General features: G+C 29.1%; 1 protein-coding gene across 2 annotated transcripts in view; it reads left to right on the forward strand.

Moving 5' to 3' along the window:
* The window catches only part of LOC135956021 (atrial natriuretic peptide receptor 1), a 395,833-nt gene that overhangs the window by 300,963 nt on the left and 74,225 nt on the right, over window positions 1-20,645 (forward strand). The window contains exon 2 of one of the 2 annotated variants that reach the window (XM_065506493.1): window positions 12,602-13,831. The exons of the other annotated variant lie outside the window; for it this stretch is intronic. Coding sequence (XP_065362565.1) covers window positions 12,973-13,831 — 859 coding nt within the window. The 5' untranslated portion in view covers window positions 12,602-12,972. The remainder of the gene's footprint in view (window positions 1-12,601; window positions 13,832-20,645) is intronic. 2 annotated transcript variants of the gene reach the window in all.

The following is a 20,645-nucleotide window of genomic DNA, read 5'->3' on the forward strand; positions in this document are numbered from 1 at the left end:
AGTATAAGACAACTGTCTTAGTATAAGACAACTGACTTAGTATAAGACAACTGTCTAAGTATAAGACAACTGTCTTAGTATAAAACAACTGTCTTAGTATAAGACAACTGTCTTAGTATAAGACAACTGTCTTAGTATAAGACAACTGTCTTAGTATAAGACAACTGTCTTAGTATAAGACAACTGTCTTAGTATAAGACAACTGTCTTAGTTTTTGGCTTGAATATATAGGCTCTTTCATTTTACTAACATTTAAGTTCCTCACATTCAGCCCCTGTTAGTTTTGTAAGCCTACCACTGCTCTAAATCATTTGTATTTCTTCTTTTTTTGGCAGCCAGCTAAAAAAAAAACTGAAGCATATTTTAACTTCTTAAGCAATAAAAACATTAAGAGGAAACGAAGGCTGACTTATATTTGAAGAATTTAAGTGGATTTTTCTGGTATTTTATAAAGTTTCTCATGCTTAACGTAAAACTTCATTGCTTTAACTAATTGCTGGCAGTTTTAAGAAGAAGAGAAAAACAAATTTGTTATACTTTTTTAATTATTCTGTTTGTGAAGCCAAACAGAAAAAAAACAAACAAAAAAAGAGTTATTAAAGCTTGTTTGTTGTAAAACAAGTAAGAAAGTATGGACGGTCAAGCCCGACCATATAATACCCTACACAAAGTAAAAGAGCAAAAACATTTTTCTTTTAAAATTTCAATAATTTATATTTTTGAGTGATTTTCGGAAGTGGGCCTTATATAGGGCTATGACCAATTATGGACCGATCACCTTGAAATTAGGTCGTGTGATTTATGTCTTAATGAAAGTTATTTATGTTGAATTTTGTGTATATACCAAAATTTTTAGGAGATTTATGCACGTTTAAGTGATTTTCGGAAGCGGGTCTATATGTGAGCTATGACTAATTATGGACCGATGGTAACAAAATTTGGTGACATGTATTTTGTGTATATAAAACTTATTTGAAGCGAAATTTGTGTAGATACATGGATAAATTAAACATTTATGACCGATAAATTCCAATTTCGAGAGGACATTTGTATAGGGGCTAGGTGAAATAATGGACCGATTTCAGCCAGTTTCAATAGGCTTCGTCTTTGGGCCGAAATGTGTACCAAATTTGATCGAAATGTCTTCAAAATTTCGACCTGTACTCTGCGCACAAGGCTTACATGGACAGCCATCCCGACGGACGGACGGACGGACATCGTTTAATCGACTCAGAAAGTGATTCTAAGTCGATCGGTATACTTTAAGGTTAGACCAATATTTTTGGGCGTTACAAACATCTGCACAAACGCATAATACCCTCCCCACTATGGTGGTGTAGGGTATAAAGAGTTAAATCACCACCTTTTCGCCCAAAAAAAAACAAAAATTTAATATTTTTTTTTAATTTTTAAATTTAAAATCGTTTATTTTTGGATCCATAATTTATATTTCTCTGAAATCTTTGGTTTATTATATGTAATTTAGTTGTATAAGTAACACACAAAATTCGAGTCCATTCGGTAAAAAGTCGTACCTTTTTATATTTTTAAAAATGCTGACCAAGTTATGGCAAAATTTAAAAAATTTCTTCTAACTCGGAAATTGTAAGAGATAAATAGCACCCATTATCATGTTTTTCAAGGCCTAGATTAGCGCTTTCCAAAAATAAACAATTTTACATGTCAAAGATACCCTATTTTGAGCCCCCATAACCCCCGCACCTGGAGCATTTGTCAAATTTTATCCCGATCGGATCAGCCGCTCAGAAGTGCCAGATTAATTTTCAAAAAAAATTTGATTCTGCCCCACTGTGCAATATTGTTCATATACCTGACCCAATGTACATTATTGGGAAATGGAATTCGTTATTAATTTCACACTTTTTTACAATTTTTATGCTTAGATTTTGTGCAGTTTTGATTTCTGTTTCACAAAATGTTCTTTAATTCTGTAAAATTCCATTAAAATATATTTGCTTATTATAAATACATATCTGAACATTGACCTTTAAGTTTGGAGTTATTTTATCAACATTTATACAAAAAAAAAACTTTTATCGTCAAACTTCTGCTGTTAATGTGCACAATTATTATTATTTAATGATTAAAAATAAATGCATTTTTACTTAATGTTTGTAATTTAAATAACATTGTTGCAATTAATTGTAGCTCGAAATAAATGCAAAATGCACTTTAATGAAATAAATATAATTTAGTCACAAATTATTTTAACTATGAGATCATTTTAAACAATGAAATCAAAATTATTTAATTTAGGTATTTTTTATACACTTATCCCCCTTTGATATGAATTAAAATTTTTATTTTAGCAAAGGTAATTTTGATTAATAAAACATTGAGGGAGTTAAACAAGTAAGAGAGTATAGTCGCCAAGACCGATCTTATAATATCCTACACCGAGTGAATATACAGTAGAAGTATTTCAAATATAATAGTTAAAAATTTGAAATTGTTAAAACTATATTAAGACTTTGATCAAGGTTAAATAATATTATTAATCTTGGGCTGATTATAACCTGGTTCTCTAGGTTTACATGGACAGCCAGCTAGACAGATATTGATTGATTTGGTTATCCAGTGATAAGCGGTTGGAATGTTTCCCTTAAAACAGCCGCAAATAATTTAAAAATAAATAATTTTTCTATAATTATCTTTAAATACTTTAATAACAAAACGTAGGTGTTTAACACATCAGCACAGAACAAATTTGCCGGTAATTTTAAACAAATTTTATACAAACTAAAAGAAAATTACGTCAAATAATTTTAATGTTTTCATTTGTTATCAATTATGTATAAATAACATCTAAATGAAAATGTTAATTAAACTCATTAGAACAAAATTACAAAAAAACCACAGAGTAATTATGATCAATTTATTAATGATTATTCCCTTAATGTATTTACAAATATCTTTAGTATGAAAACCACATATAGAAATGTTCATTTAAAACATTATTTTGAGACAAATTTATAAAATTCATGCAATTAGAAACTTAATTATGTTTTATTTACAATTTCACTGCACAGTGGGGCAGAATCAAAATTTTTTGGAAATAAATCTGGCATTTCTAAACGGCTAGACCGATCGGAATAAAATTTGACGTGGGCGTAGCCAAGGAGTATTCGAGTTCAAGATATTAAAATGGGCCATATTAATGATACAAGGGCGGCGCTATGTGGGCTCAAAATAGGTTGTTTCCTATCCGATTTCAAAGATATTTTTGGAAAGCATTCGGCTAGTCTTGAAAAAACATGCCTGCGTGTGCTATTTATCTATTATAATTTCCGAGTTATAGGCATTTCAAAATTGAAATTTTAAAATTTTGCCATACCTTGATCCGCTTTTTTAAAAATATGGGTCGTACTTTTGCACCGAATGGATTCAAATGGATTATATTAGTTAGACAACTAAATTACAAATAACATAGAAACGATTTCAGAGCAATATCGATTATGGATCCAAAAATAAACGATTTTCAATTTAAATATTCCAAAAAATAGTTCATTTTTGCTGTTTTTTGGGCGAAAAGGTGACTCAACTCTTTTTTAATTAAAAAAAACGTTCTTTAAGAACATATAACAATTTTATGTTTGTATGAAATATATCTTTATGGAGAACATTTTTTTATAAAAAATTTGTCCTATTCTTCAAATATGTCGCCCCTACGCCTTAAAAAAAATACCATTTTTGGGATTTTCGCTCACATTTTTAGGAATTGCGGGATTGTTTTTAACCTTTTGATAAGTTTTTCAACACCTTGTTATTTAGAACGAGAAAAATTGAATTTTGTTAATAAGTAACGATTCTATTACATATTCATTGAGTTTCTAAAACTAAAATTTGTATCAAAATTTTAATAGGATTGCAAATATTAGAAACAATTTGATCCACATTTATTCCGAGCTATATTTTTTTCTTTAGATAAGTTAATTTTGGGTCTTACAAAAAAAATTTCAAGTCAATATCTCAATTAGATTAAAAAATATGCCACAAAAAACGTCCTTTCAAAAAGTAAATTTAAGGATTAAAATATTCTATGAAAATATCAAAGTTGTAGATGAAGCTCTTTACGCTTAATTAATAAAATTACACTCCACCTTGGGTTTTACATTTTTTAAAAAAAAATCGCCAAAAATCCATTTATGATCCGAATCAGCTGAAATTTAAAATATAAGTAGCCCTTGACAAGATCTTGAGATGAATACATACATAGCTATTATCTTTTAGTTATATATTTTAGTTCAAGAGATATTAAGTTTTATTTATTTATCTGTATACATCCCTGGTAATCTAGAGAGAATACAATTATCACTTAAGTGTCTCTAAGTAATCTAGAGTGTAGTCACTTTAAATGTTTTGTAATTAATTCGTTAAAGCTGATTTTATACAAATTGTGTTGCTATAATTCACCTACATTTTATTTTCATTTTGCTTAATTATACTGATGCCACCTAGCCTAAAGTAAATTGTCACTTTAGTGTCTCTTAGTAACCAATAGTGTTGTCACTCTAAACATTTATTTTGTACTGCACTTTTTTAAAGTGGTTATTTCAGTCACAAGAAGTAATCTATTGAAGAGTTGTTAGAGGAAAGTTTATTTACAACCCATCGGTTATTGGACTGCCTATGAGATGTCTTTTTGACCCATTGTAGGTCCAAATTATTATAGCCTTATATACATCATTGCAATGAACTATGAAATATCTATCACTAGATATGTTGTCTATATTAATGACTTAGTAATCCAGATGTAGATCAAAAGTAGGCCAAAAATGGAGGTTGTCCCTGTTTTTTCCTTACACATATCTCAGCCATCTGTAGCCCGATGGCTCAGCAAACGAGCGAGAAGAATTCCCGATATATTGATGTATCACTCATGTTTGTAGGTTATTTGTAGGCTAAGGAAAGCTAATTTCAACATACAGACATGGACATGGCTATATCGACTTCGCTATCTATAACAATCCAGAATATCTGTACTTTGGGGGGTCACAAATGAAAAATGTAGAAATTACAAACGGAATGACAAACTAAATATGTACAGTGAGCCTCAAAAGTGAGTATACACTAAAAACTATTTGATTTTTTTAAGATAATAAAAATCCTAAAATTTATCTATAGATTAAAATTTAAAAGTTTCGGTTTGTTGGAGAATGGGCTGAAAAATAGATTCGGTTGTGAAAAAAAAAGATTTAAGTCGGACTATAATGATTTTCGTGACCTTAAAAAAAATCTAATAATTTTTGGTGTATACTCATTTTTGAGGCTCACTGTATATACCCTTGCCACTTATGGCGAGGGTTATAACAAGAATAATGATAATAAAGCGCAGATATTAAAAGAATGAAAGTTTTATCAAAGTTTAGAGAATTTTTTTATTATTATTCAATTTGAAAGAAAACATTTTCAAAATATGATTTTTTTCTTCAGTTCAGTACTTTTTGATATTTAAAATTTGATTTTATGATATGTACTTAAAACGATCATAAAATATTTAGACTACAATCATAAATTTTATCATAAATATGTTGATTTTAGATTATGTTTACCACAACCATGTTTTTTCTCTGCTTGTTGTATATAAAAAAAAGGTTAATTGTATTTCTGTTAAGTTTTGTTGAAATATTGAAAACAATAAACAAATTTCTATTATAAGCTTTAAAAGACGCCCCCTGCTGAGTTTATTTGCTATTAATTCAAATTTTCTATAGAAAACCATCATAAATCTCATCGGAATCGTAAATATAACGCTTTTGTCTAACAACATTCATACATATGTATGAATGTATTGATGAAATCTAAACCTAAAGATTATGTCTGGAATATAAACATAATTGAAAATCATTGTGTGTTATATTGCCTGATGTCATAAATCAATAAACATAATTAAACAAAAAGTTTGTAAACAAATACATTTCAATGTATTAATAAGGTAATCTATGGCCAATACTACAAAATAGTCTAAGTCACAAAAATAAATAATAAATAAAATAATACAAGTCAACAGCAAAAAAGGTTTGAATATATTTGATGCACCATGGCTACATATGTACAAATATGGTCCAAATTTTAAATTCCATAGAGAGGTTTTTTAAAAAAAAGTTTTTAAATAAAATTTTTATTTTTTTAGACGTTTCTCCACATAATTAAAGATAACTCGAAAATGTTTAGTCATATATTATTAAACTAAACTAAGAAAAATTAAAATTTGCATAACCATTAATTTTTGTTATTGTAACAAAAACAAAACACATGTAAAATTTCCACTCAAAATACACACTTTTAAGCACATACAATTCAGTGAAAATGAGCGAATTCACTTAATTGTGAATAAATTCGCAAAGAATTCATCGATTTTTATGATCGATATCTCGTTTTATTGTTATTACATGTAGCTTTGCGATAAATAAATTAATCAGAACAATTGCTTCCGTTTTCGATTTTTAATGATTTTTTTAAAACAAAAAGAATTTATATTTTCATGTAAAAAATATATTTTTTTCATCAATTTGTTATTATAACTTTGAAACTATTGAGCCGATTGAAATGCAATATATATATAAAAGTCTGCCTATAGCATGGGAAAAATATTTTTAAAATTCAATCATTCAAAAGAAGAACATTAACTGCCCAATTTTATGTATATCAAACAGAAAAACTAAAATTTTGTGGAAATGAGCGAATTCACTTAATTGTAAATAAATTCCAAAAGAATCAATAGATTTTTATGATAGACATCTCATATTGTTGCCATTACATGTAAATTTGCGATAAAGCAATAAACCTTAAAAATTTCTGCCCTTTTCTATTTTTCATGATTTTTTTAAAACAAAAAAATTTGCTATTTTTATGTAAAAAATATATTTTTTGCTTAAATTTGTTATTATAACTCCGGAACTACTGAGCCGATTAAAACGCAATATATATGTGAAAATCTGCCTATAGCAAGGGCAAAATGTTTTCAAAATTCAATTATTCAAAAGAAGATCATTAACTACCCAATTTTATGTATATCAAACAGAAAAACTAAAATTTTGTGAAAATGAGCGAATTCACTTAATTGTAAATAAATTCTAAAATAATTAATAGGTTTTTATGATTGATATCTCATTTTCTTCTCATTACATGTGGCTTTGCGATAAAGCGATAAATATGAAAAATTTCTGCCATTTTAGATTTTTCATGATTTTTTTAAAACAAAAAAATAGCTATTTTCACATAAAATATATATATTTTTGCTAGAATTTGTTATTATAACTCCTAAACTACTGAGCCGATTGAAACGCAATATATATGTGAAAATCTGTCTATAGCATGGGGAAAAGGTTTTCAAAATTCAATCATTCAAAAAAAGAACACTAACTATCCAATTTTATGTATATCAAACAAAAAAACTAAAATTTTGTGAAAATGAGGCGAATTCACTTAATTGTAAATAAATTCGAAAAGAATCTATCGATTTTTATTATCGTTATATTATTTTCTTCCCATTACATGTGGCTTTGCGATAATGCAATAAATATGAACAATTTCTGGCATTTTCGATTTTTCATGATTTTTTAAAATAAAAAATAGCTATTTTCACGTAAAATATATATTTTTTTCATCAATTTGTAATTATAACTCCGAAACTACTGTGCCGAATGAAACGCAATATATAAATGGATTACAGGTTATATAAATTTCAATTTTTCTATATTCATTTTAATAATATCAGAATAACAGTTTTTGAGTTATCAATAATTATGTGCAGAAACATCTAAAAAAAATTCACAATTTTTCTTAAAAAATTTTTAAAAAAACCTCGCCATAGAATTTAAAATGTGGATGCTATTTGTACTACTGCAACCACAATATATCAAAATTATGATCTAAGAAATACTAATAATCGACTTAAAACATTTAGCTTATCATCTGTTATATCTATGTTTAATATAGGCGCCAACTTGTATTGAAATTAAATTGAAATAACCATATAAATTATATGATATAATAACCATAGAGCCTTCAGACAAAAACTAAATATATAAATAATCGACTTAAAATATTCTGCTTATCATCGTTTATTTATGTTTAATATGTGCCCACTCATGAAACGAACGACCTTTTAATTTTATTTTGGCCACATTTCTTAAGCATATTTGGCTTGTTTTGTTTGTTCAAACAAATTTTATTTTCTAACAAACAAACAAACCAAAAAAAATTAAATAATTTATATTGCCAGCACGTGTTTGTTCCAATGAACAACAACACACACAAAAAAACATGAATATTTTTAATTTTTTTAGACGTTTTTTTCTACTGACCACAATGACTATATGATTTTTGGTTTAAACAATTTGCGGTTTTGAAAGATCATTAAACTTTGTTGCATAGAAAAAGATAGTTGGCTTGGTATGACAAAAAAAAGAGCTTAAAATAGTTAATAGGGAAATCAAAAACTAAAAATTTCCATAACATAATTTTATAAATCATTCATTAAATGCATAAAAGTTGAAGCTTTAAAAATAAATTACTTTTTATTACTTTGGTTAGTTTAAATCATAGAGAATAGACATAAAGCGCAAACTCTCCTAACAAAGACCTAACTCAGTTGTCAAAAACCTAAATGGTGCGAATGTATTGGTAGAAAAAACTATGTGAAAACCAAAACAACTCTCGTATGTGTGATTATTTTGAGTTTTTTTTGCTAGTTTCAACTCTATGTTACTCTATGGTTTAAATTTTTAAAATTTTCAATTTTAAGTTCGTTAGGTTTATTTGTGATTTTCTGTGAAAGTACAAAGTTTAGCAAATTTATGCAAAAAATATAAGTTTGTATATTTAATAAGCTGACTAGCGTGACCTTTTTAGACCTGAATCTTAAGGTCTTCCCAAGTTGAAGCTACATCTGTCGAATTATAGAGATTCGTATGGTTCCAATATTGAGCAAAGATCCACAACAAAGTTTTCCATTGAGATCTATCCTGTGTATTTAGCTTCACTTCGGCCCAGGACTTTCCAACAGAGTTTGTTTCAGTTTCGATTTGTCTGCTCCAGCTGCTAGCAGATCTACCTCCTCTTCTTATGCCTTGGGGGTTGGTGCGTTTGAGAACATGATCAATCCAACTCCATTTACGATTGCTGATCTGTATATGTATTCGTGTTTCAACGGCTCTTTCACGCAGGTCTCTGTTTGAGATAACATTCGGCCAAAATATCTTGTGCAGATTTCGTAACGAAAGATTAATGAATACAACAGGATGGAAAGCACTTTATATGAAAAGATGTGGAGCTTGGTCCTCAGATGAAGTTGGGGTAAACGATTGGCCATCTTCAAGATCTACTTTGTCTATTTGCAATGTTTGAAACTTTTAAACGCATGTTTTCATGTAGACCAGAATCACTTGCCTTTGTCTGTATTTCCCCTAGTTTTGTTGCCATATCGATGAATATGTGGGCTAGTAGACACATGTCGTTGGCATAATGGAGATCTTCGAAGACTCCAGTTAGGCCCCACATGATGCCTCTTCTATTGGATGTTGATAAGCATTATAACGTTAAGTAGTATATTGAAGAGCAATGAAGATCTTTCGAAAAGGTGAGGCCCATTTCTGGATGAATGGGTGCATCAACAAACTAAATTGTCGAATGAGGAACTAATCCAGACCACTTGAGATCCAAGTACAATGCATCTGTTTGGTGTAGATTTTGAGCTGGTGGCGTCATCGACCAATATTTCTTTGGAAACGACGTTTGAGTACAAACAAAGAATCTCCTTGTCGAGCACTACAAAACATTTCCTATAGATATCAATTATCTCTTATAGCTTAGGAGATATTCGCATTTGAAAATTAAATTTTCAACAACTTTACCCAACCTACTCCAGTTTTTTGATAACAGTGGGTCCAAATATTTACTGATTTCCTCAGTTTTTCTTTTATTAAACCAACAACAAATGTATATATCACATCAAAAAAGAATTGTTTAAAAATCATTACCGCTTCCAAAGTTATATGCATTTGAATTTATAAAATTAAAAAAAACGATTTTTCGCTAGTTTTTTGTAAAAAAAAGTACTTTTTTTCTTTTGAAGTTATTTCAAAAAATTTGTAAGAAGATGCATAAGGAATTTATACTTTTTGCAAAGCTAACTTTACACGAAATATTTGAAATGAAAAAAAAATAAAATTGTTTGATACTGAGGGGACCAGATTCATCCCAAAAAAAAACCTATTTTTTATAAAAAAATTCAATTTTAGAGAAAAAATTCTCAAATCGCATAGTCAATATCAAAATATAGTAACCCATTTTAGATGGCTTAAAATGTTTTTAATTATTTGGCAAAGGCTTCCGTTAACCCCGCCCTGATATAAATATTATAGCCAAAAAACTAAAAATATCCCATTTTTAAGATTTTTCAAAACTTTTTTGGGAATTGCGGGATTAATAATAACAAATTTTAAAATTTATTTTTAGTTTTCTATTTCCAATAGAAAAATCTATGTAACTGTAAAATTTCTTTAAAAAATATTCATAAACACAGATTTATTTACAATTTGAAAAATTTGTATCTTTGCAAAAACTCAAAAAAAAACTTTTTTTTCATATTTTTCAAAAAACTATTCCACGAATTTTTTAATTGTCAAAAGTTATATATATTTTTGAAAAATAGGCAAAATCCCCTATCCATTGATATAAAACATGTCTATCTTATATTTTTGACGAGGCAAATTAACTAGGGAAAACTTAACATCTCGCAGAGAATTTACATAACACTGTTATTTTCATTGATAAAAATGTTAAGAGGGTTAAGTGGACAAACATAGTTTTTTATGAATGTCAGTATTAGCAAATTCTCTGTAAGATATTAAGTTTTCCCTATTATCTCGTCCCTATAAAAATTTACACGCATCCAAAGTTGATACAAGTAAAAAGGTTAAATTTGTTTATGTTTTTCCCAAAAAAGTCGCTATAAAACCAAATTTCCTTTGGGACTATATTAAATTTTTACATGGGGACATTTTTATAAGGGGACATAGTCCACCTCAGACCTATTCAAACTTGATCAATTTTGAAAAAAAAATTTCAGGTTTGAGTAAAAAATTCTAAAAACCCAAAGCATCGTTTCTCAAAAAATCTCCATATTTGTATAGCCCTATATTTTATATAAATACTTACAAAACATTTTTACTATTCCACGGTAAACAAAGACACAGTGAATACTTTTCTAAAAACACTCAGTTTTTGGAACACATTTTCCCCGTTTTAGGAATTTCGGTATTTGAAAATAAAAAATTTCAAAAATTATAATGGTATTGATTTAAGGAGATATGGTTCTATATCACATCCGAATTTTGTTATGATATCTTTAAGCGTTCAAATTTTATATTAATTCAAATTTTATATGTTTCTTCATAAGAAATCATCTTATTTTTGATTTTTTTTAGTTTTTAAGGTAAATGACGTCCAAAAATTTTTAAAATTTTTTAATTTTACTAAAACATCAATCTTCTAGTCCTAAGGTTTTCACCAATACCAAATATCTATATAAAAAACCTACAATTACTCTTCAGAAGCGTCACAAACCATGGCCCCTTTCAAAAATCTTATGCAAAATTAATTTAGAAAATAGCTATTTTTTGTCCCTTCTGGTAAGGATTCTCTTTTATACATACAAACATTTCTCATTTACAAGTTTTGTTTTTAACGTACCATTAGAATTATATTTTTATTAAAAAAATTGTTTTGAATTGCTTCCAAAGTGGCCTGAATTTGAAATTTATAGTGCCTTGAAATGCTGACATGCAAATGAATAAAAATTATGATAAATTAAATTAAACAACCCTCTAACAACGATGATAAATTAAAATTTAATGCCAGAAATATGTGTTAAAGACGACAAACCAACAAGTGCAAATAATAATTTAAAAGAAATTTTACCTCATGACAGCCGAAATTTATTAGAATTTCCGCATGACGTGTGGACTCTTGCCATTCGGCATTTAAAAGCGATAAATTTAAAACAATAATATTTCTTTTCAAATTAAATTTATTAAGAAAAAATGTAGTAAAAATTCAATTAACAATGATAATAAATATGAATTTAAGAAAACAATTGACACAAGTGAAAAAAAATTAAATTGAAAAATATTAGAAAAAAACCAAGAACTGAATAATATTAATAAGCATAGATTGGAAGCTCTTCTTTCAAAGACCTAACTCAGTTGACACAAGTGAAGAAAAATAGTATGAATAATGTAAATAAGCATAGATTAATACATATAGATTGGAAACTCTCCTGTCAAAGACCTAACTCAGTTGTCAAAAACCTAAGTGATGAGAATATTTTTGTAAAAAAAAACTATGTTTTTGTTTACACATAGTTTTTTTTACTAATACATTTTCACCACTCAGATTTTAGACAACTGAGTTAGGTCTTTGACAGTAAAGTTTCCGATCTATGTGTATTTATGTATGACTTTGTGTTAATAACAATTTCCAAGCCTTAAAAACAGTTTAACACATGTTAAAGAAATTTTAAGATTTCTTCAATTTGAAAGCCTCACTAAAGTTTTATAAATGAAATTCTTTTTAGAAAATGTGATAAATGTGAACAACAAAATAACCACAAACATGATTAATTTAAATTTAAACAACTATTGACTTCAGCAATTCAAAAGATTCAAAATCAATTTAAATAAAAATGTTAAAACAAATTAAACAGCTAAAATAAAAAGAACCATGAAAAGAAAGAAAACATTAATAATAAATTAATCATTAAAAATTGAAGAAAACAACGAAAAATCTCACAAATTATAAATCTCAAACAAAAACAAAAATTTACTTATTAAAAAACCAAAACTCAACAGTGATTCCCCAACGAATTTAACCAATAAACCAAAAAAAAAGTGGAGAAAAAAAACTAACAAACAACAAAATATCAACAACTACGCAAAGTTTAAGAAAATGAAATTGAAATTTTTCTTAAAACCCTCATTATTGCATCTATTTATATTACAAATCATTTTCATACAACTCAACTGTAACCATGCCAGCTATTTATCCAAATCTAAATCGAAATCCCGTGATCCTTTGGCGGTCACCGAATTGCAGCAACATTTCATAGCCCCCCATCGAGTGCATAAGTTTCGCAATGGCACCACCATCACTCTGGACAATGTACCCTACAAACAGTTAATATTTGCCGTGCTGCTGCCCAGCCATGAACTGCACAATAAAAACGATTGTCTTTTGTTCAAAGTTCTGGCAGTTCTGGAGCTGGCCATTCATCATGTACAACGCATAGGTTTCGCTCATAATGCCCGCCTGGACTTTACGCTCATATCGCGGGACACCAACTGTAGTTCGGTTCATGGTCCCCTGGGTTTCTTTGAGATCTATATGCAACAGCCCGAAATTAATGCTGTCTGGGGTCTGCCCTGTGAATATGTTTTGGCTCCTATTTCCCGTTATGCTGGCGTCTGGCAGATACCCGTCTTTACATCGGCTGGCAATGCTGCCGACTTTCAAAACAAAGAGTCTTCGTATCCCACATTGACCCGTTTAAAGGGAGCCCAGGCGAATAATTTGGGCAATGCTGTGCGTGCCATTATCGACAGTTTCAATTGGACGCGTACCGCTTTAATTTATCAGAATGAACATATGAAAATCAAGGGCAATTCGGTGTGTTTCTTTTGTATGTTTGTGGTGCACGATAAGCTGAACGAGTATAAGGCATCATCGTATCAGCAGGCTTTTGATACGGATCAATGGAAGAAGCCGGATATTGAGAGGATGTTAATAAATCTATCGAAACAGACAAGAAGTAAGTAGAAGAAAAAAATATTTAAAACAAAGTGATTATCTATCTATATGTAGAAAAATTTAAAGTTATTGAGTGACTGACTGATTAAACATCGATCAGCCTAAACGCCAAAAGGTAGAGACCATAGGTTCCCCTCTCCCTATGTAGTTCCACTAAGAAGGTTTAAGGGGTAAAAGCGGTAACCTTTTATCTTCTAAACTAAGTAATACAGATACGAACAAAATTTAAAATTAGCAGGCAGGGCTGTGGTATTTTTTTGAAATTCAAATCATTTAGGGGAGAAAACAGGTAAAACCTATGCCTTAATACTTTTTTAACAACTTATGTCAAACCGTTTTCCACAAAAACATATTTTCACTAAAAATTATTTTTTCACAAAAAAAAATGTTTTCATAAAAAACAATTTTGGGCCAAAAATTAAACGTTTTTTATTCTAGAAAAGTAAAAGAAAAAACGAAATTTTTTTCTTAAAAATAGAAGAAAAAAACGTTTTTAAGCAAAACCGTTTTCGCTAAAAATCTTAATTTGTCACAAACTGTTGTTATTGTCAAATTAAAAAAAAAAGTTTTTAAGCAATTCGTACGTAACGTTTTTTCATTAATAACAGTTTTATATCAAAACCCGGAGCTCTCAAAAAACAGTTTTAACACAAACAAGTAAGAAAGTATGGTCGGTCAAGCCCTACCATATAATACCCTACACTAAGTAAAAGAGCAAAAACATTTTTCTTTTAAAATTTCAATAATATATATATTTGAGTGATTTTCGGAAGTGGGCCTTATATGGGAGCTATGACCAATTATGGACCGATCACCATGAAATTAGGTCGTGTGATTTACGTCTATATTAAAGTTAACTATGTTGAATTTTGTGAGTATACCAACATTTTTAAGCGACTTATGCACGTTAAAGTGATTTTCGGAAGCTGGTCTATATGGGAGCTATGACTAATTATGGACCGATCGTAACAAAATTTGGTGACATGAATTTTGTATACATAAAACTTATTTGGAGCTCAATTTGTGGAGATACATACATAAATTAAACATTTATGACCGATAAAGTCCAATTTCGGAAGGACATTTGTATGGGGACTAGGTGAAATAATGAACCGATTTCAGCCAGTTTCAATAGGCTTCGTCCTTAGGTCGAAAAAATAATATGTACCAAATTTGATTGAAATATCTTCAAAATTGCGACCTGTACTCTGCGCACAAGGTTTACATGAACAGTCAGCCGACCAGCCAGCCAGACGGACGGACGTACATCGTTTAATCGACTCAGTGACTCTAAGTCGATCGGTATACTTTAAGGTGGGTGCTAGACCAATATTTTTGGGCGTTACAAACATCTGCACAAACGCATTATACCCTCCCCACTATGGTGGTGTAGGGTATAAAAATTTACTTGCAATAAAAAACTGTTTCAAAAAATGTTTTTATATAAAAACCATTTTCTACAAATAATTTCTTTAAAAAAAAAAACATTTTTAAACCATTTTCATTTAAAATAGTTTTTCCAAAATTGGTTACTGATTCGAATCGGTTAAATTGTAAGGGAAACGCTAATTTATATTATTTCGGCAACGGTATTTTAGCGGTAACGGTAATTTCTGTTATTTCCGTAACGGTAGTTTTATGAAAACATTAATTTCACCCGGAATTAAATTCTTAATAAAATTTACAAACATTGAAAATAAGTTTACAAAGGTGGTATTTTATTACTCGTATATTTAAAATATTGTAGATTTCAATGATCAAAAATTAGCATTATTGTGATATAATTATTTATAGAGTATCGGTATCGATATTTAAAGGAAATGGCAGTAATTTCGGTTTCGATAGCATAGCTCAACGATAGCTGAGCGGTAGCGGTCTGAATCGTTTTATTACAAAAACTGTTTTTTTTCATAAAAAATAAACAAAAACAAGTAAGAGAGCTATGTCTGTGCCGAATCTTAAATATCCTTCACCAAAAAACAAATAAGTATTTTTAGGTAAATATTTTTATTTAAAGAAAATTTAAATTTTTATTTAAATTGTTTTTAAATTTTATTTTTTCAAATAGTTTTTAAACATTTTTTTCCAAATTTTTTTTAAAATTTTTTCATTTTAAAAAAAAAAATTTAATTTTTTAAAAAAAAATTTTTTGTTAAAAGAATTTATGACAAAACTAAATTTTTTGATGAAAAAAAAATTCGGGTTAACAAATATTTTTTGCGATTTTGACCCATTGTATGTCCAACTTACTTATATACGTCGTTGCAAAGGTATTTGAAATATCTATCATTAGATATACATATTGTCTATATTAATGACTTAGTAATCCAGATATAGATCAAAAATAGGGCAAAAATGGAGGTTGTCCCGTTTTTTTCCTTATATCTCAGCCATTTGTGGGCCGATTTTGTCGATTTTAAATAGCAACCGAGCCTGATGAATTCCCGATATATGGATGTATGAATCAGATTCGGTGCATCCGAATATAGCTCTCCTACTTGTTTTACTTAAAAATGTTTTCAAAACCGTCTTCACAAAAAAATTTATTCTTTTTATACCCTTCACCTTCGTGAGAAGGGTATATATAAGTTTGTCATTCCGTTTGTAATTTCTACATTTTTCATTTCATATTCTGGATCCTTTTGAAGACCCCAGATATCTTCGGCATCCAAATCTTCAATAATTCTGTCAGACATGCCTTCGAGAAGTTTGCTATTTAAAATCAGCAAAAGTCCGTCCATAAATAACGGAGATATGAGCAAAAAACCGGGACAACGTCGATTTTTTACCTATTTTTGATCTATATCTGGATTACTAAGTCATTAATATAGACAATATGGATATCTAATGATAGATATTTCAAAGTCCATTGCAACGATGTACATAAGGCTATAGTAAGTTGGACCTACAATAGGTCAAAATCGGGAAAAATATTTATTGACCCGAATTTTTTTTTCATCAAAAATTTTTTTTTGTCAAAAGTTTTTTGTCCAAAAAAAAAATGTTAAAAAAAAATTTAAAAAAAATTATAAAACAATTTCGAAAAAAAAAATTTTGAAAAACAATTAAAAAAAAAATTAAATTTTATTTACATAAAAATATTTAAAAAAATTTATTTTAAAGTATAATTTGGTGAAGGGTATATAAGATTCGGCACAGCCGAATATAGCTCTCTTACTTGTTTTTCATAATAATCGATATTGCTCAATTCTGATCCACAAATTTAACGATTTTATTATAAAACCACATTTACTTAAAAGTGTTTTCACAAAAAATTTTCGTAAAACCGTTTTCCACCAAAAAATCTTTAATATTATTACGTTTTTACCTTTTAAAAACTGTGGTTCATTGCCTTTAAATAAATGGTATTCTTTTAATTGCAAATAAAAGCGATCTGAAGTTTAAAATTTGTAACAACTCTATAAATTTACACAACAATTTACACACTTTATAATGTACTACATTACCATTGCTGTTACTATTTATATATAAAGTGCCATCTTCGAGTAGTTTCATGAATTATCTATCTAGAGCTTTTAGCAGCTTTAACAGTTAATGTTGTTATACTTACATACAATGTTAATAACAGCGTTTAATCAACATTGTTGATAAATACAAGTTTCGAGCACTGGAAATTTTTATAAAAAAATTTTATAATCGAATTTTGTGCTAATAAAGCGTCATATGTGGGAAGTTTTTCTTTACTTTTTTAATTCGAAATAAAGTGCCGCTGAAGAACACCGATTGCTCACCAAAGCTTATGGTGATTGTGTTTCATTGGTTTCAACGTGCGAGAGATGGTTAGTGCGGATGAGTTTTGATTTTAACATATATCGCCTAGGACAGCCAAAAAAGTTTAAAGACCAAGAATTGGAGGCACTACCCCGTGAAGATTGTTGTAAAACTCAACAGGAGCTTTGAAAATCATTGGGAGCTACTCAATCAGCAATTTGTAAGCATTTGCGAACAGTAGGATTCATTCAAAAGCAGAGAAATTGGGTACCATACGAATCGAATTGAAGACAAGAGACCTTGAATGACGATTTTGCATGTCCAAAATGATGCTTGAACGATATAAAATAAAATAATTTTTCAATTCAACTAAGCAGTAGGTACTTTTCATTTACAAAAAAAAAAAAAAACATTATTTGCCCACCTACTTTCCATTATTTTCCAGTTCAAACATTTCGTTTAATTAAATTCTTAACATTTGTATTAACAAGGTATTTCTTAATTATTTAAATACTTCTTTCGCTTGTTTATTCTAAAAACACACAAAAAACAAAAATAACAATATTCGTACAGCCATTAGCAGGAAATACGAGTAATAATAACAATACAATTTTTCTTTAGAATTTTCGTGCCTAGATAAACATTTGCGCATAAATACTTCAAAATAATAATGTTTTAAGAAGATACACAAAAAAATACAACATACTACTTAGGGCTGGTTCACACACCTCAAGTTTACTTGAGCAAGTCTTCAATTTATAGAAGAGAGAGGAAGAAAACAAGGAAAATCTTTCCAATCTCCTCTTCTCTCTCATCAAAAAACTCAAGACTTGCGTAAGTAAACTCTCTCATCTACAAACTCATGACTTGAGCAAGTAAACTTGACGTGTGTGAACCAGCACTTACAGAGGAAAAGTATCGTCATAGATCCTCATGATTGAAGAGTTGAAGTAGAGTTGTATTAAAAGATATTTATAATTCAAAGTTGATATTGAGATTCTGATAAATTAAACTGATAAAGAAAGATCTGTTGAAATCAAGTCTACGAACTCAGAAGTAATCTAACAGATCTCATGTTTACAAAGAATATTTCTTAAAGGCTTCGTCTGCAAAATTTCAGCATAAAGACAATTTTTTCTCACCATAAATTTCTTACAAATGCAAAAGTCATAGTTTTTTTTTACAAATCACATATATTCGAGTGTATCAATTCAACTCTGAAATCAATACATAAATTAAAAGTAATGTATTCTGTATAATTTATGTAGAAACCAAAAAAAGAAACAGCTCTAACGAGATTTTATTTTATGAAGGCACTTTTTCTCCAGACACTTCCAAAAAAACATTTGAATATTCATAAAAGCAGACAAATAAATAGAAAATAAAATGTGGCTAAATAAAAGTGTTTATAGGGTACCAGGTGCTTTTAAAATTCCTTGAATAGCCAAATAAATGGCAAAAGCATTAAATTTAAATAAACAATAATTTAAATTTTAAACAAAACAATAAAAGCTACACAAAAATTATTTTTTTTTTTAGCTATTTTGCCTAAAATTTATTTGAATTTGTTGCTTGTCTTTCTATTCACCATTATAATTGAATGTTTTTTTATTATCGTAAACTAATTAAGCACAAATTTATATACAAAATAATAGAAATGCTTTATAAGTAAAGCACACTAATCAGATTTAATTAACAACAGAAAAATCAATAAAAGAAATCTTATGTCAATATTTTATGCTCTACTTTTTTTTAAAGATAAAATCTACTAGCAAGTAGGGAGGCAATAATCATACCAGCAAAAACTTCACTTATAAGTTTAAATGTAACTACAATTTATGTAGTTCCTGAAGCAAAAAAACTTTACTTCGAATTTAAATGTAACTACAATTTATGTACTTCCTGAATCAAACCGTGAGGTCACGGCGATTTAATTCTCCTATTCCTATAGGAAATTCGGAGCCACCGATAGATTTATTTGTCCTTTTTTATAGGAAATTTGGTGCCGGTGATAGATTTGTCCTATTTCTATATGAAATTTGGAGCAGGCGATAGATTTGTCCTACTTCTATAGGAACTTTGGAGCCGGCGATAGATTTGTCCTATTTCTCTAGGAAATTTGGTGCCGGTGATAGATTTGTCATACTTCTATAGGAACTTTGGAGCCGGCAATAGATTTCTTCTAGATTTGTCCTATTTCTATTTTAAATTTGGAGCCGGCGATAGAATTATCCTATTTCTATAGGAAATTTGGAGTGGGCGATAGATTTGTCCTATTTCTTTACGAAATTCGAATCGGCGATAGACTTGTCCAATTTATATATGAAATTTGGAAACGGCGATAGAGTTCTACTCTTTCTATAGGAAATTTAGAAATGGCGATAGAATTCTCCTATTTCTATTGGGAGCTGGCGATAGATTTATGATATCTTTAGGAAATTTGAAGCCGACGATAGATTTGTCCTATTTCTATAGGAAATTTTGGAGCTGGCGATAGATTTGTCATATTTCTATGGGAAATTTGGAGCCGGCGATAGATTTGTCCTATTTCTATAGGAAATTTGGAGCTGGCGATAGATTTGTCGTATTTCTATAGGAAATTTTGGAGCACGCGATAGATTTGCCATATTTCTATAGAAAATTTGGAGCAGGCGATAATAGATTTATCCTATTTCTATAGGAACTTTGGAGCCGACGATAGATTTATCCTATTTCTCTAGGAAATTTGAATCGGCGATAGATATATCCTATTTCTATAGGAAATTTGGAAACGGCGATAGAATTCTACACTTTCTATAGGAAATTTTGGAAATGGAGATAGAATTCTCCTATTTCTATTGGGAGCTGCGATAGATTTGTCATATCTTTAGGAAATTTGGAGCCAGTGACAGATTTGTCATATTTCTATAGGAAATTTGGAAACGGCGATAGAATCCTACACTTTCTATAGGAAATTTTGGAAATGGCGATAGAATTGTCCTATTTCTATATGAAATTTGGAGCCGGAGCCGGCGATAGAATTCTCCTATTTCTATAGGAAATTTGGAGCCGGCGATAGAATTCTCATATTTCTATAGGAAATT

Source organism: Calliphora vicina, chromosome 1 (genome assembly GCF_958450345.1).
Source record: "Calliphora vicina chromosome 1, idCalVici1.1, whole genome shotgun sequence".
Lineage (NCBI taxonomy): Eukaryota > Metazoa > Arthropoda > Insecta > Diptera > Calliphoridae > Calliphora > Calliphora vicina.